Source organism: Anser cygnoides, chromosome 9 (assembly GCF_040182565.1).
Source record: "Anser cygnoides isolate HZ-2024a breed goose chromosome 9, Taihu_goose_T2T_genome, whole genome shotgun sequence".
Taxonomy (NCBI): Eukaryota; Metazoa; Chordata; class Aves; order Anseriformes; family Anatidae; genus Anser; species Anser cygnoides.
This window is the reverse complement of record NC_089881.1, coordinates 14,402,717-14,417,485: the sequence shown is the minus strand read 5'-3', so window position 1 is coordinate 14,417,485 and position 14,769 is coordinate 14,402,717. Positions and strand designations below refer to the sequence as shown.

General features: G+C 36.2%; 1 protein-coding gene across 4 annotated transcripts in view; it reads left to right on the top strand.

Moving 5' to 3' along the window:
• Positions 1 to 14,485, top strand: part of OPA1 (OPA1 mitochondrial dynamin like GTPase) — a 53,184-nt gene extending 38,699 nt beyond the window's left edge. For all 4 annotated transcript variants that reach the window (XM_048076669.2, XM_048076666.2, XM_048076667.2 and 1 more), the window contains 2 exons: positions 11,866 to 11,957; positions 12,490 to 14,485. In XM_048076669.2, coding sequence (XP_047932626.2) covers positions 11,866 to 11,930 — 65 coding nt within the window. In that variant the 3' untranslated portion in view covers positions 11,931 to 11,957; positions 12,490 to 14,485. The remainder of the gene's footprint in view (positions 1 to 11,865; positions 11,958 to 12,489) is intronic.
• The last annotated feature ends 284 nt before the right edge of the window (positions 14,486 to 14,769 follow it).

The window sequence follows — 14,769 nt, the reverse complement described above, 5'->3', positions numbered from 1 at the left end:
CCACGTTCTGATTTATTTATTTGTTTTGTTTTTCCTTTGTATATGAAGATTACAATTTATGAAGATTGTAAGGGATGATAATTTTTTCTCAGATATATAATTCTCATTAGCAAATGTATGGCAAGCTTTAGTTTAATAAGCTTTGCTACTAAATAACTGTTAAAATCTGAATACTTTAATCATTTCGGAAAGGAAATGGGATCTTCCAGCATTTTATCCTAAATCTGAGCTACAATTGCAGTAGCATTTAAAACATGCTAGGTGGTGCACGTGTACGTTGTATACTTAAAGTGGATCTTACTTTCAGGCCACCAATGGGAGCTTTGCCATTTACTTCACTGGAGACAAAATACTTTACTGAGCCTAAGAAAATACACATGTGATCTATCTTCCTGTATTTCCTCTCCTTTTTTCCTTTCAAACAGCTAAACTAAAATGCAAGGGAAAATTTTATGGAAAATTTATGGAAAAATTATTTCTGTACAGGATAATCACAGTAGGACACACAGTACATGCAAAGCATCTTTCCTAGGCCAGCATGCTATTCATCCAGTGTCCTGTTTCCTCACAAGCTAAAAAACAGAGAAAGAAAATGCAGAACTTCACTAAATTATATGTGAAACCACATGCATTTCCATGGGATGAGTCACTGGCAGAAAGTGGGAAGGAGCTTGCAGAATACCTGTGGAAATGTGGAAATTTGATCCAGAAATTACTAGGTGTGAACGTGAAGGGGTCAGCCTCTGAGTTCATTTGTCAATAATATTGACACCTGTACAGGTGTCCTGGGCTAGCTGAGACTTCATTCTGCACAAAAGCCTTTTGAAATATGTAAGTAGTGAGCCCTCACATGAAGAAATGAGAGTCCTTACCTTAGGGTGATTTGTTTAAATTCTGTCATACATTTGTAATGTGTAAAATATAACAATTTGTGGAACTTAATTATTTTCTTGTAAAGAATAGAGCATACAAAAACTAATAAACCAGCGTTGTAGTAAAATACTTTCAAGTTTTATATCTGAAGACGTTACTTTAGAGTCCACACATAAAATCCTTACCATATTACTTCTTGTGTTGAATCCCTTACAGTTGAGTGCAAACCTTGCAGTTGTGCTGTGCTGCATTCTGTTTTGCAAACCGTCTTTGAGCATGAATGATTTAATATCGTGTACTTAATAAACTGTAATGCAGCTAGCTAACAGTAGTTAAGGTTGGTACTTTCAAGTTGCTGACTCAGGATCTGGGATTTCTGTGATGTATTTGGCTAAGCTGAGTGGGCTCTCTTGTGTCTGTTGCATGTAGCAAACTGATTTAGATCCAAGTGAATCTCCTTTTTTCATTATTCATTTATGCGAAGTTGAGGAAAAAGTCTTTGAGCAGTACTTTGCAGATAATGACTTGCTGTGTGGTTGTTGGTTTTTTGTGTTTATTTTTTTTTTCTCCTTTCATCGCTCTTAGCCGCAGAATAAAAATGCTATGTGAAACTAATCCTATGTTGTGGTCATTACTGTAGCCTAATTAAATTTCAGTCCTTTGAGATGACTGTCAACAGTATTTTGATTTTACCTCTATCTTATGTGACATTGTTGATTACATATGCTCATGACTTAGCTTTGACTGACATTGTTGATTACATATGCTCATGACTTAGCTTTGACTTGGCTTTCTGAAGCCTTTGCTTCTCTTTTCTTTGCTGTTATGGGCTTCACCTTTTTTAAAGGTTAAAAGTTTCATAGGGGAAAAAGCTCAGCTATAGGAAGAAAGTTCTTCTCTCAAATGGGCATATATCAGATAATTTCCCCTAGAAACCAAAGGCAGACAAAACAGCTCAAAATGCAGCTGTTAGTAGTCTTTAAATCAATGTTTAAGGTGCTTGTTGAGAAGCAACATGGTTTTCAGTGTTTACAAGAGAGAGGAATAAAAGGTATAATTTTTAAGATATTTGAGTTAGAGTCCAGATGTTATCCCCACTGCACAAGGGATTCTCAAAGGAAGGCATAGAAGAAAGGAAAGCATCCTAGGAAATCCAAATGGAGGAATAATTTTTTAAGAATCTTCAGAATTATAATTTTGTGCTCTCATTTTTTCCATGATGCCTAACGATTGTTTGAGAAGCTACTGCAGTAAAAATGTGGTCACTTCATAGTTGTGAGACATTTCACAGAAAGGCAGCATTTCTTCTTTTGCTCCATTCAACTGGTCATAGCAGTGTTCCTGAGGAGCGTGTAGTTACAGTCTGATCCTGAGCTGACAAGCTTGCACCAGGAGGTGTTGTAGCCTTCTATTCACACAAAATCAGAGTGGCCATTTCTCCCTGGGAATCATCAAACACATCTTCAGGCTCCTAATAAGCATGTGCAGGGTAGCTGCTGTCTTCACAGTCCCCTACCAGCAGCTCCCACCAGGATGCAGGACATGGCCTGCATCTTTTCAGAGGCTGATTGTCACTTCGAACACGTTCATTTCTGCCCACATCTCAATCAGTCCAATAAAGTGCTTGTGTGGGCCATATGTGTCTAATGAGTTCAAGATTTACTGGCGGCAGCCCCGTGCAGGTGGCGGTGTGACTCCTGGGCTCCGTGTGAGCTCTGTAGAGAACCTGGAGCTCCATGATGCAGAAAGTTGGGGGCAACACGCTTGGAATTGGTTGGTGCCTTCGTGTCTTCCAGTTCCCCTCCTTTGAATATGAGCAAGTCAACAACATGAAACTAAAATGCATCCTGTTAGTTTAGTAGATTTGCTAACTTGCAGTTACTAGGATAGAATGCAATTCAATTGTTTTTCACATGGTTATTGATTTTAATTCCACATAAAGAGTTTATGAAATTAACCTAAGCGTGCTTTGATATGAAAGACCCTGGCTGAATGTTTTTTATTTTCTTTAAGTTCTGGGGCAGCTGCACAAAACTGACGAATTAGAACCAGAGGAATGTGTAGGATGGTCTCTGTCAAAGTGCAGATAAGGTAGTTCCTGCTTTGTATCATGGCAGAAAGTGCTTTAAAAGCTGCATCTTCTCAGAGAGGGAAGTAATCCTCAAGGGAGAACATCCATCACGTGTAAACCTCCTGTGATGGAGTGATGGTTTACTTAACTTAAGAATCCCAGGTGACCAAAGTGCGTCTGCTACGATTCCTTGAAGTTATTGATGAAGAGTTAGGCACTGGTGTCCAGGTTCCGAAATGGGTGCTTACAAAGTTCAGCGCATTTGTCACTGACTAAGCGAAGTCTATCACTTAAAGTTGACGTTGAAAAATGATGATAAACTGCCGCATGAGTAATGACGTATTTAATCCCTGTTAATCTAGACCTATGCCTAGATCCACATTTCTGGTAATCGAGGGCCATTCTTTCCTATGCCAAATTTATTTTTTTTCCTAAAATGCCCTTAACGATGCAACTATCAAAATATTTAATTGGATGCTATTTTCTTTTCAGAACTGGTTATTTGAGGGTAGCTATTAATCAAGTTTTAAGTAAGTACTTATCATGTAGGGATTGCTACTTGTGGAAATGCAAAATTTTAAACTTACCGGTGTGGGTATTTGCTTAGAACTAGTATGGGACTGTGGAGTGTTCACTTCAGAACCTGAAGAAATCAGTGAAATGGGTGCTATGCATTTTTAATATTGTAATGGATTCTACTTTGCTTCTAATGTGGAACTGTATACAAATAGATTAATATTTTCAGTTACGAATGATAATAAACTAAGAAACTCATAGCAGAAAAATCTGTTTTTCCTCAGAACATGATGACAAACTTCATTTTTGATGGTCATTAACTTCATTATTATTGTGATCTAAAAATTTATCACAATCTAATTTTCTGATAGAGTTTCACATAAATATTCCTGATAGCATATCAGATCATTATTTAATTAAGTGCTGCGTACATTTTATTTTGGGTGGAGAACCAATGTATATCAGTTATTTAAACTGTTACAGTCTCCTTACACTTTCATAGCTCCAAGGGTACGGTAGCCTTTACATAAGTAACTTTATAGCTGTATGTGTCTTTTCTGCATCAGTTAGAAAAAAGTAAATTATTTTACAACACTGGATGAATCATTGGGTAATATTTCTGGTTTGCCTTTACCTTCTACTTTTTGCCATTTCCACCCAAAATAATGAGTGACATTGTGTTCTGATACATGCTAGGTTAATTTTCTTGATTTTGAAATGAAAACTGTGTCTGTAAGTCTGATTCAAGAGGTGAGTCTGTTTTATGAGGTTTCCTTGTCATTCTACTGCTAAGCTCCTTCTAGCTGTCCAGTAGGCAGCAAAACTAAATTCTGTTGAAAGATTGAGTTATTAGAACAGTTTTAATTAAAAATCTAAGGTAGAGACAGAGGACTGGAAGGAGCCCAAGTCCTACCTTGCTACTGCAGACATCATGACTCTCAAACTCGATTATTAATCTTTATTAAGCTGCATTTGTACGTTAAGCTAACCTTAATGGCAGTATAGAAATGTATACTAGTCTCAAAATGTGGCCTCACATTTTGCAGTGGTAATATTTAGTTTCTTTCCTGTAGACAAGAGGGACTTGTGTAATAACCTGTAGAAACATCTTGTATAAAGTCAGAAGTCTGCTTAGTTGTCACTTCTGCTTCAGGCACATACCTCCGCTCTATGTTCCTGCCCTGCCAGGGACAGAAAGACTTCGTGCTTGCCAGTCTGAAGAGCCCTGGGGACAGCTCCAAGAAATACAGTGAGCTTCTGTTCTGTTTGGCTGAGGAGCAGGGAAACGTGTTGTCGAAGCCATTTCATTAAGCTGCAAAGGTCCCACTTGCGAATCTGGGGCAGCTGTAGGTCAAGACATTGATTGATTGGTAACCTACAGTTTCACCAGCACAATGCACAATTCCCGTTTCTGGTGCTAAAAAGCATTATTAGTAATGCTAAAAAAATGTGGCAAAGCTCAATACCTTGTAAAAATAGCTGAAGTGTTTTCAGATTAGGTTATCTTCAACTGCTGCCTGGTTCTCTTTAGTCTGAAATAAAAGTGGTAACTGATAGCTTTGCTCAGATAAAATGTGTAGGGGAAATATGATATTAATACTTGCAACAGAAGCAACTTCAGTGATGGCAGCTTTTATTTTTACTTTTATTTTTTTCTGCCTAAAATGACTTAAGATTAAAATTTTATTAGGTTCTTAGAACAGGCTAAATTTACAATCTAATTGATCTTTTCCTGCTTTAGAGGCAGATTCACCTGTAAAGAGGGAAAAGAAGAATTTTCACTCTGTATGTCTTTGTAAGGAACAGTTTCTCTGTTTTCTCCTGTTAATGCCATGCTAAAGGAAATTTTTCAACCAGGTCAGTTACAGATGAAGTCATAGCTGTGAAAATGAGATTCTGACTGACCCTTGGAGATCTTAATAGTGGTATTGAAAGAATATGACTGGTGCCTTCTCTTGTTCTAGGGTTTAAAATAAATATTTCTGAGAGGACACTGAAATACTGTCTTTATTTTGTAATGAAAATATCTCGCCTGATGCACTTCAGTAGTTAGAGTATGTCTCTGTCCTCATCATCGTCTTTCTGGGACTGATAACAGGAGTACACTGATTCCAGATGTCGTATGGATTAAAATGCCAGTTGGCTGAGGATGGCAAAGGGATTTAAGGTGGCAAGTAGAAGGGTTGTAACTAACTCTGAATATAATGGTGGGTATATGTCTGAGAGGGGAAACCTGATCCATAAATGTATTTACGAAGCTTAGTATCAGAATTATCCCGTTCCAGTGAGCATACTTTGAAATCAGAATTTTTAGAAAGAATTCAATTAATCTGGTGGTAAATTCAACTCTTACTACAGATTGCAGTAGGTATAAGAAACATGGTCATAGTGAAGGCAAGCATCAGTTAGCATCTTCATTCAAACTGCTAGTAACTGAAGAGTATGTTAGCTGTTTTCTGCAAGCTTGCATTTTAAAGGCTGTCTATTTCTAATGATTCAGGGATTGACTACGTGAACTATTATAAATTCCATTTAAACTTTGCCGAGTTCTGCAGTGCTTTTATTACACTAATGAGCCAATTGTTTAAGAATCATTCACATGACTCATCCTCCTGTTCAGCCTTTAAAAAAAAAAAAAAAAGATGCTGAAACTCTCTTGACAAACCAATATTTATAACAGTTTGACAGCAGGATGAGGAACAGCGTTTGTCTTTGTAACAGCTTAAAGAAAAGGCCTTTCCAGCACCCAGCCATGCAGTTACAATCTTGACCTCTTTCTTATGCTGGGAACATACATAGAGCAGACAAGCAGCACCTCCCGTGTGTTTTCTTGACCCTTTGACTGTCCATTCACTTCCCATCTGTTTTGCAGCCTTAAAGGAACAGAGGGGGCCCTCTACTTATAAATCTGTCTTTGCAGCTGATAAATGATGTTCTGTCTCTTTAAGGGCAGCCTGGGTGGTTTTGCCGTTTTTTTCCCTCTTAAAATTTTAGCTTTCCTCTTGTCCTCAACCAGAGGAAAATATGGTATGCGAACAAGAGGAAACTGGCAAAAAGTGCAATGGGTGGTTTCAAAGGATTGTCTAAATTTCAGCAGGACATGACCCTGCCCCGATCAGTGAATTACAGGAGCTGTTAGACTGCGGTGGGGTGAGCCAAGAGAAAGCGTGTTGGTGCAGGTCTGGTAACTGTGGGTGGAAAGCCTGCTCCTTGCGACGTTATTTGGAGTGCCTTTTAGCACGCTGCCTCACGCTGTTTCAACAAGAGGTCTGGCTTTTGCGTGGCCTTTAGAAAGTTCAGGAATGTGGTGCAAATGGTTGAACATCAGGGAGACTTTTTTTTCAGTTCTCCACCTGGATGGTTGTAGGGGGTTGAGTACAAGTATGGGGTCTGTGTCTTAGGTAGCCCTAAGCGAAAATTCAGCTTTCAATAGGAAACTGTGGAACGACATTTCCAGCTTTTAATAGCGTGCTTCTGGGCATCTTGGTGAAATCTGACTACAGACTGGGCTTTTCTTTTTGCTCGAGGAAAGATGATGCATTCACAGCAGTAAATTCAACGTTTTTGCCACTATGGTTAATTAACCGTAACACACAAGTAGCACAGCAAGCAGTGACAATGTTTATAGGCAACGAAGGGATGAAGAAAGGAAGATTAAAAAAAAAAAAAAAAAAAAAAGCAGAGGAGGGGGGCTAAAACCTAAGTAAAATCCAGGGCAAAAGGAAGAACCATGAGCTTACAGACATTGACGCCATTTAAGTATTAGTCAGAAGTAGAAATCACTTTAATGTAGAACAGGATTTATAATGAAGTATTAACAAATTTTATCATGCCTTTTCATGCTATGTGCTTCATCGAAGTACAGAATAAAGATGCATCTCTGTCCCGAAAGAGTTTACAATTTTTCTTGATGGTGCAACTGAAAATCATTGCCATATTGGCAGACGTGTAAACAGGGGAAAGGGAAGCATTTTGATTTGCCTTATATAACAAAATCCTCATGCAGTTTTCTCCAAGTTGTGAGACAGAGAGACATGGTTATCTTAAAAATTCTGTGCTAAATCCACTGCTTATTTACGTGTAAGTATGTTTGATTTGAATGCCTATAATTTCATTTATTTTTAGAAGCATAAACAAGATCAATTTTGTGGAGAGAGGTCACATCTTATAAAACCAATTAATGCAGCTGGAAAATACCTAGAAACCTTTTTCTTGCTACGTAAAGTATTGCTGAAATAAGTAACAGGCTTTATTTTAAGATCTGTTTAACGCTATTTTTAAGATTATTTGGCCTTACTTCAGGAGTTTTGTTTGTTAGATTTGATATTTTAGTTGTTTCACTTTAGCAGCGATTCTCTAGCCTCTGTACTGTTAATTGGTAGATGGCCTGCAACCAGTGAGCAAGCAGTCCTCGTGAGAATGAATATTTGAGTGGGTTTTCTTCTGAACGTCTCATGATGTTAGAAAAGCCAACTTTATCTGTGGCTGTGGGTTTTTTTTTGGTGTGTTCAAAGCATATCCAAATCCTAATTACAGATCAATTAGTCTGGGTTTGAGCCTTTTAGATCTAGTATCACAGGATTAATGAAAAGAAAATGAGTAGGTAGCAATATCATTTCTTATGGAGATAAGGATAGACTGTGCATGAATGAGGATCTCAAGACATCCGAATAAAGAATTTCCTCATTCTGTCAGTGAAGTTTTATGGGATATGGAAGGAGGATTATGGGAATATTCACAACCAGATCAAGACGCATAATGAGCCGATGTAAGAACAGCTTATCTTTTAGGTAAACACAGGGTAAATGGGAAATAGAATAGCCATTCATTGCCCCTAGGCCTGTGAATTTTACTGGTCTGAAGATGGAGAAAAGGGTTCAGTTACAGTTATTCTTCATTGATACAATTTGATTTTTTTTTATCACTGCTTAAGTGTTATTTATTTGTAACTTCAATTCTGCCTCAAAACTGTCAAAGACACTGTGTTCTTTCTAGAAACTATAGTGCATATTTAAACTTCTGAAATACCATATAATAAGATTGCAGTACTTCAAAGCCTTCTGTGACACTGGAGCATGGCATAACAGTACTGAGCTAGTTTAACATGTTACAGAAGTTTGCTAGCAAGCTGAATGCTTTTAATCCAAGATTTAATTCTACATGGAAAAACACAATCAGAATACAAAGGAAGGGCAACAGGTCACTTAGTCTGTCTCATAATTACCTTTTGTAGTAAGTGTTCTTACCTGAAACCCAAGTGATGTTCGGGTTTGACATGTTCGTACATACTTGTAAATTAAAGCACTTTTTTTGAGGAAGTTTTCTATCAATAATATTTTGGTGAAGCTGTCAATGATAACCCTGCAAATCTGACTACACAGATTGTGTATTTCACAGAGAAGAGAACTGCATCCAAAAACTTCCTCAACTAAAGGCAGGTAAAATCTGACTCTTGAACTGCAACAATACATTTTTGTGGCAAATGCAGTGTCATAAAGTGCTGGGGAACCTACTGGGATCTATCCTAGAATTGCAGCCCCTGCTCTTGTACTCTTCAGAAAAGTTCTGCCAAGCATTTATATTTACTGGTTTATTAAGATGTGTGCAGTGTCAATGTGTAACTCTGCAGTTCCCCTATTTAAAAGGTAAGCTGATTTGACATACCGTTTCTCTGTGGTACGGAATGGACTTGTGGGGTCAGTCTTACAGGTTGGCTGGTATCTGCTGCGGCAGGAGGCTTTCCTACTGCTAGGAATGCAGGGCATAGCATGAGTAATTGCAGCTATTTGGCAGTCATTGTAACTGTTGTTTCTTAAGAATAGCTAGCATGTTTTTTCAAAGTATTAAATTACCCCAAGACCTCATAATTATTACAGTTAAGCAATCATTTCAATTCCGTCCAAGTATAAAAACTAATAAAGTTCTCATAATATGGAGGCAGTTTCAGTGTGTCTGTTCTCTGAGCAACCACAGCTGATTCAGTACATTCTGGTGGAATAAATATTTTCTATCCTGTTATTTTAATATGCCCTAATCAGAAAATTAAAATAGCTTTTGTTGGCACAAACCTTTTTTTTTTTTAAGGGTGAAATAATAATTACAGATTTTTGCTGATGCTATTAATTTCAAGACTTGAATATTTCATTAGCGAGGAGTTGAGAAGGGAAAATATTTGCATTTAATACTGCTAAATCTGCCTGCTTTCGCTGAGTCTAATAGCTTGATCAATATGAAAAATATATTTGGGGAAAAATGTACTAGTTTATAGTTACTATATAAATATATATATATCCACTCCAAAAACAAAGCTATTAAACAACATGAAGAGACCTTCTGAGCGGTGAGATTGAATCTCCAGTTATCACTGGCAACTGCTGTTCATTTTGGAGAGGGAGATACAGGATTAACAATTCCCAAAAACGTGTTGACTCTCTCCAAGATAATAGGACACTTTTTTCAAATGTTAATTTTGTAAACATATGCAGCAGCAATATTAGAAGCTGTGCTAAGCAGCTGCCTAATAAATGCCAAATTATTGTTTTTGTTACATGAGAGGTTTATATCCTGACATGCCAAAAAAATCAAACTACTTTTTTCTGACTTAAGAATAGCAAATGAACACTTCAAACTTAGTGAGAAGAAGTGATTGTGTGAATTCTTTTTTTTTTTCCATTGGCAGCGTTCAAAGGTTGTCTCTGCTGAACTGGATCAAGACTTTTTCTGCTAAAAAAAAAATAAAAACCGGCTACTGCTGTTCTGTAACTTCCAAAAATACAGCTTTCACCCTCAAACTGACTGTAATCTTCATTTAATATCAAAGTACGTTAAAAAATGAAGGCAGCTGAAACTAGAGAAAGTTCTTTGGTGTTTTCTTTAGGACCCAGAGCAGGATTCATGTTCCCTGTGCCTCTGTGCTGGTAGATAAGCACTGCTGGGGAAGGGGACACTGAAGTGTTGAAAGTATAAGTGATTTGCCTTTCATCACCTAAAAATTGCATGATAAAGATGTAAGTTAGAGATTTCTTCATTCCCATACAGGCTATTTTACATATTTTATTAAATGCTAACTAAAATTCTGTACTTCTGCTAGAACAGGACTACAGGTTTTTGTTGAGTTTGGGTATTAGTACTGCTCTAAAATGGTTTTCATAATTATCTGTGGGATTGGCACTTTGTTACTAGATGAACTTCTAGTTCCCTTGGCTACATTCTGATATTCCTGTTTGAGGACCTACTTCTTTCTCCCATAATGCTTATGTATCCCCATTTAAGGATAATAGCTGTATTTTTCGTTCTGTTTTGCTGTTATTTCAGCTCAGCAAAGCAAGTTTATAACGTATGGTATTGGCAAAGAGAAGAAAACATTAATAGAAGATAGATTTAAGAAAAAAGGAAAAAAAAGCCCAAACCTTGTATATCAAGCAACATACAGGTTTAATCCAACAGTATTTTTTATCTTGGAATGCGGGGGAAAGGGGAGAGACAGGACATTTTTTACATGTTTATTCTCATTGGACTTATTTTTGTCTGTCCCCCCTCTCATTTTTCCAGTGTGCTTTTTTTCATGGCTATAATCACACAGAAGGAGCTTCTATGAGGATGTGGTGAGAGAGAAGAAGGAAATCTTGTAGGCTTTAGATTCCAGCTAGGTTCTAAACCTTGGTTCATGAGTTGTTTAATAAATCAAATAGGCTATATGATGACAAGTATTGTGTAGAATTCAGAAAAGAGTGGAAAAATGCCTAAAATCCAGTATTTTTCCCAATGTTACCTTTTTATTCATAGTAGTTACTTGCCGTGATGTTCCGGTCTTGTTTTTTGTTGTTGTTTTTTTGTTGTTGTTGTTGTTTGTTTTTTTTTTTTTAAGAAATAAGCTCCCATCTTTAGTGTTTGTATAAAATAAGGTTCTGCCTACATCCATCTGGTTACTACCGATATGCAAGGAAATAAAGAGTAAATGTTAAACATTTTTAATATTCTATATGCCCTTTTGTATAGGGGTATTGAATACTGTTGTTTGGTTGGTTCCCTGAAATTCTGCCTGCTGAAAGGTCGCTTCTTTTTAACTCTTTTTAGGATGATTTGTGGTTTTTGTGACGCTTGTTGTAGATAATAAGGATATTTGATTAAAAGAGAGGTGGGTTAGTGGACATTAGTTAAAGGGTAACAATTCCCTACATGTAACAGGTGTACGGTAGTTCTGCTGTGCATGACGTAATGGAAGTTTCAGGTTTTTGAAATACAACAATATGGGATTTCTTTGGTAAATTATGGAATTATTAGCATGATAATCATGAAATGTATTTGTAGAAGTTCTGTGTTCAAAGGGAACAGTTTCATTTCTTCTGATGTGGAAAAATGTAAGTAGCTAGATATTTAAATGACCATCTTTTTTATTTCTTCAGAAAAAGTTCGGGAAATTCAGGAAAAACTTGAAGCTTTCATAGAAGCCCTCCATCAAGAAAAATAGATTTTAGACGAACAATTGTTCAAGCAGGTAATCATGTTTAGATCATGAAAGAATTATTATACTTTTCTCATTGTTCAATATAAAACAATTATTCATAGATTATTCATTCTTAGATGCACGTTTTCATAAAGACATTGTGAAAATTCCTTTTATTTTATTCCATTGCATGGCTACTGCTGCTTCTTGCTTCTAATCTGCAAAACTATAGTTTCAGCTTTTACACCACAAGTGAAAGTGAAACTTTATAGAAATACAATTAATGGCTAGTTATTCAGATATTGTGAAACACTTCAAGCTATTTGATTACTCTTTGTTTGTTATTTTTGTCCATGTTAAGAGAAAGGCTGTAACTAGCTGGAATGAAAATTAAGGAAGCATTTTTCTTGTCTGTAAAGCATTTTAAAATCTTTTCCTTATAGGCACTGCATATTGCAATCAAAAATAATACACATTCAGGTCACTTACAAATATTGTTCTTCAGTATTAATTGTCAAAAACAAAAGCCTATGTGCTGTGATGTATTTGCATGCATTTTAAAATAATCTCCTTTCTGTTTCAGAAGCAACTTTACACAAGAATGCAGCCTTTTCCAGGATACCTTGCACAAAGAAGACTGAATAAAAATGGCTTTTGTGTCCCATTCTGTTTCCTATCTTTTGGGGAGCATCCTGAAATGTTGGAGGAGAAAGAAAATAATGTCTTATGGGATTGAGAAGTTCAATTAAAACCTACCTGCTTTTTTAATTTTTGAAGCTAAATGTATACAGCAGAAGAATCTGACTTGTGTCTCAGTAAGATAGCCTGAGAGCTCACTGAAGTTGTACATTTAAGGTGTTTTTTTTTTTTCCTGATAGGAAAAAAGGCTTTCGTTTTTGGCATCTGTCTTGTACAGTGGAGCTGGATCAGATTGATAAAGTGATTTTATCTGTTGTTGGTTTTTTGCCTGCAAATGATCCTGAAAGTTTGACGTAAAGTTTAGTATTTGTATGTACATTAAACCACCCTTCCAAGTCATGCCACTTCTATTTGTTAAGCTGTGTTGAAACCATCTGTGATCACTCTGGTACAGAATTTAAAGCATGGCATTGAGATCTTGAGAGGAAGTTGTGGATTTTGTTAAAATCCTAACCTCCTGAGAGACGTCATCCAAGGAATTCTTCTAGTGCTTTCAAGTGAAAGTACAGACTGCTATTCACTGACACCTTAAAAGGTTTGGCTCAGGAAATAATGTCAACAGCTGTTCCTTTTACCAATTCTTTCCTAATACATGTTGTTACTCTGAATCATAGCCGATTACATTTCATTTCTGGGATTGCACAGACTTTGATTTCCTTTTTAACTCCTCTCTTCCCCATAGGTAAAAAGTAAATTGATTACATGGAAAATGTAGAAAGATACTGTGTACAACTCGAACTTGTCCAACCTCCTTAACTAAAAAAGCAAAAATATAATTAATTTCATTTTTCTAATAGCTACTCTAAGACCAAAATCACTTCTATATTGAAGTTAAACAAAAGGTCCATCCACACCCACTTGATTTCTATCATTCAATACAGTAAAAATAATCAGTAAATATAGTCTTTTTTTTACTGTTTTAGTTTTGCCATAGAAATGTCACTTCTGACAAATTTAAGCATGATTTAGGCTCTGTCATAGGTGCCTGGTGATTAATCACCACAGTGTTTTTCTGCCCACACTTTGCAACAGATGATCTGGATACACTTCTGAATGCTTCTGTGGAAGAAGATATCAGGCTTATTAGGCTTACAACAATTTGTTTTGCAGTTGTCTGATTATGAAGGTTGAAAAAATGGACATAGCTTTATTTTCCTCTCTTGAAAAGGCTATTGGTTTTTGAACTTTCGGCAATTAAAAGAGAGGATTCCAAATATTTTATGACAGATACTTTTTCTGTTTGCTCTCACTGAAAAACAGAGAACTTTGGTAAAATTTTCCCTAAATATTCAGACAATAAAGTATTTAGTCCCTTGTACAAAAAGTTAATATAGAGCTATTCATAAAATGTTGTTGAAAGGTTAAATATTTCGAGGTGATCTAACTATGTTTGGGGATTTTTTGTTTTTGTTTAAAACTGCTTTATGAAAATGAGTTTTTAAGCGTTGAAACAATGAAGAAAAAGCTTGTATCATCATCATTTTCTGACAGTAACTTTAGAAATGTATGTTTGCACAATTGTGAAGACAGAAGACAGATTCCATAGGCTGTATAGCAAGCAAAATAAGTCTGTACTTGTGTTAAATTTCTCTTTGTATTAAAAAAACAACAACAACAAGTTTTGCATTACTTCAAGAGATCACTGTTTGAACTTCTGTGTAATGTAAATGTTGCAAAATTTTGCATCCAGTGGTCCAGCATTCATCTCTTTCAGTGTGATGTTCCTATAGTTTTAGTTCTGACTTCTCTGTGCTGCTCATCTAAGACTTAGCATGATGTATTCCATGAAAACTAGGTATTTATTGAATAAAAATGTAACCGAAGGAAAAATAAAACGTGGGTTTTGAACACAGTGCTATTGCACCTAACTTACGAAGTCACTTTGGCCTTCTTTTTCTCTTTTGTTAAACTGTGAAAATGTATGCTGGAAGTTAAACATAGTTAATGGGACAATGGTTATGAGAAATATAGAGTATTTAGTTTACCAACCCATGCATGAATTCAGAAAGTATATCTGGTTTTTTCAGATGAAGAAGAATACTAAAAAATTGATTGCAGAAATACTGTAAAACTCTGATATGGAAGGTGCTGTGTATTTGCTCCACAAAGCTTAAATTGCAGACATGCTTATCGGGAGCAGTAAAGAATTATAAGTCTGCAGTAA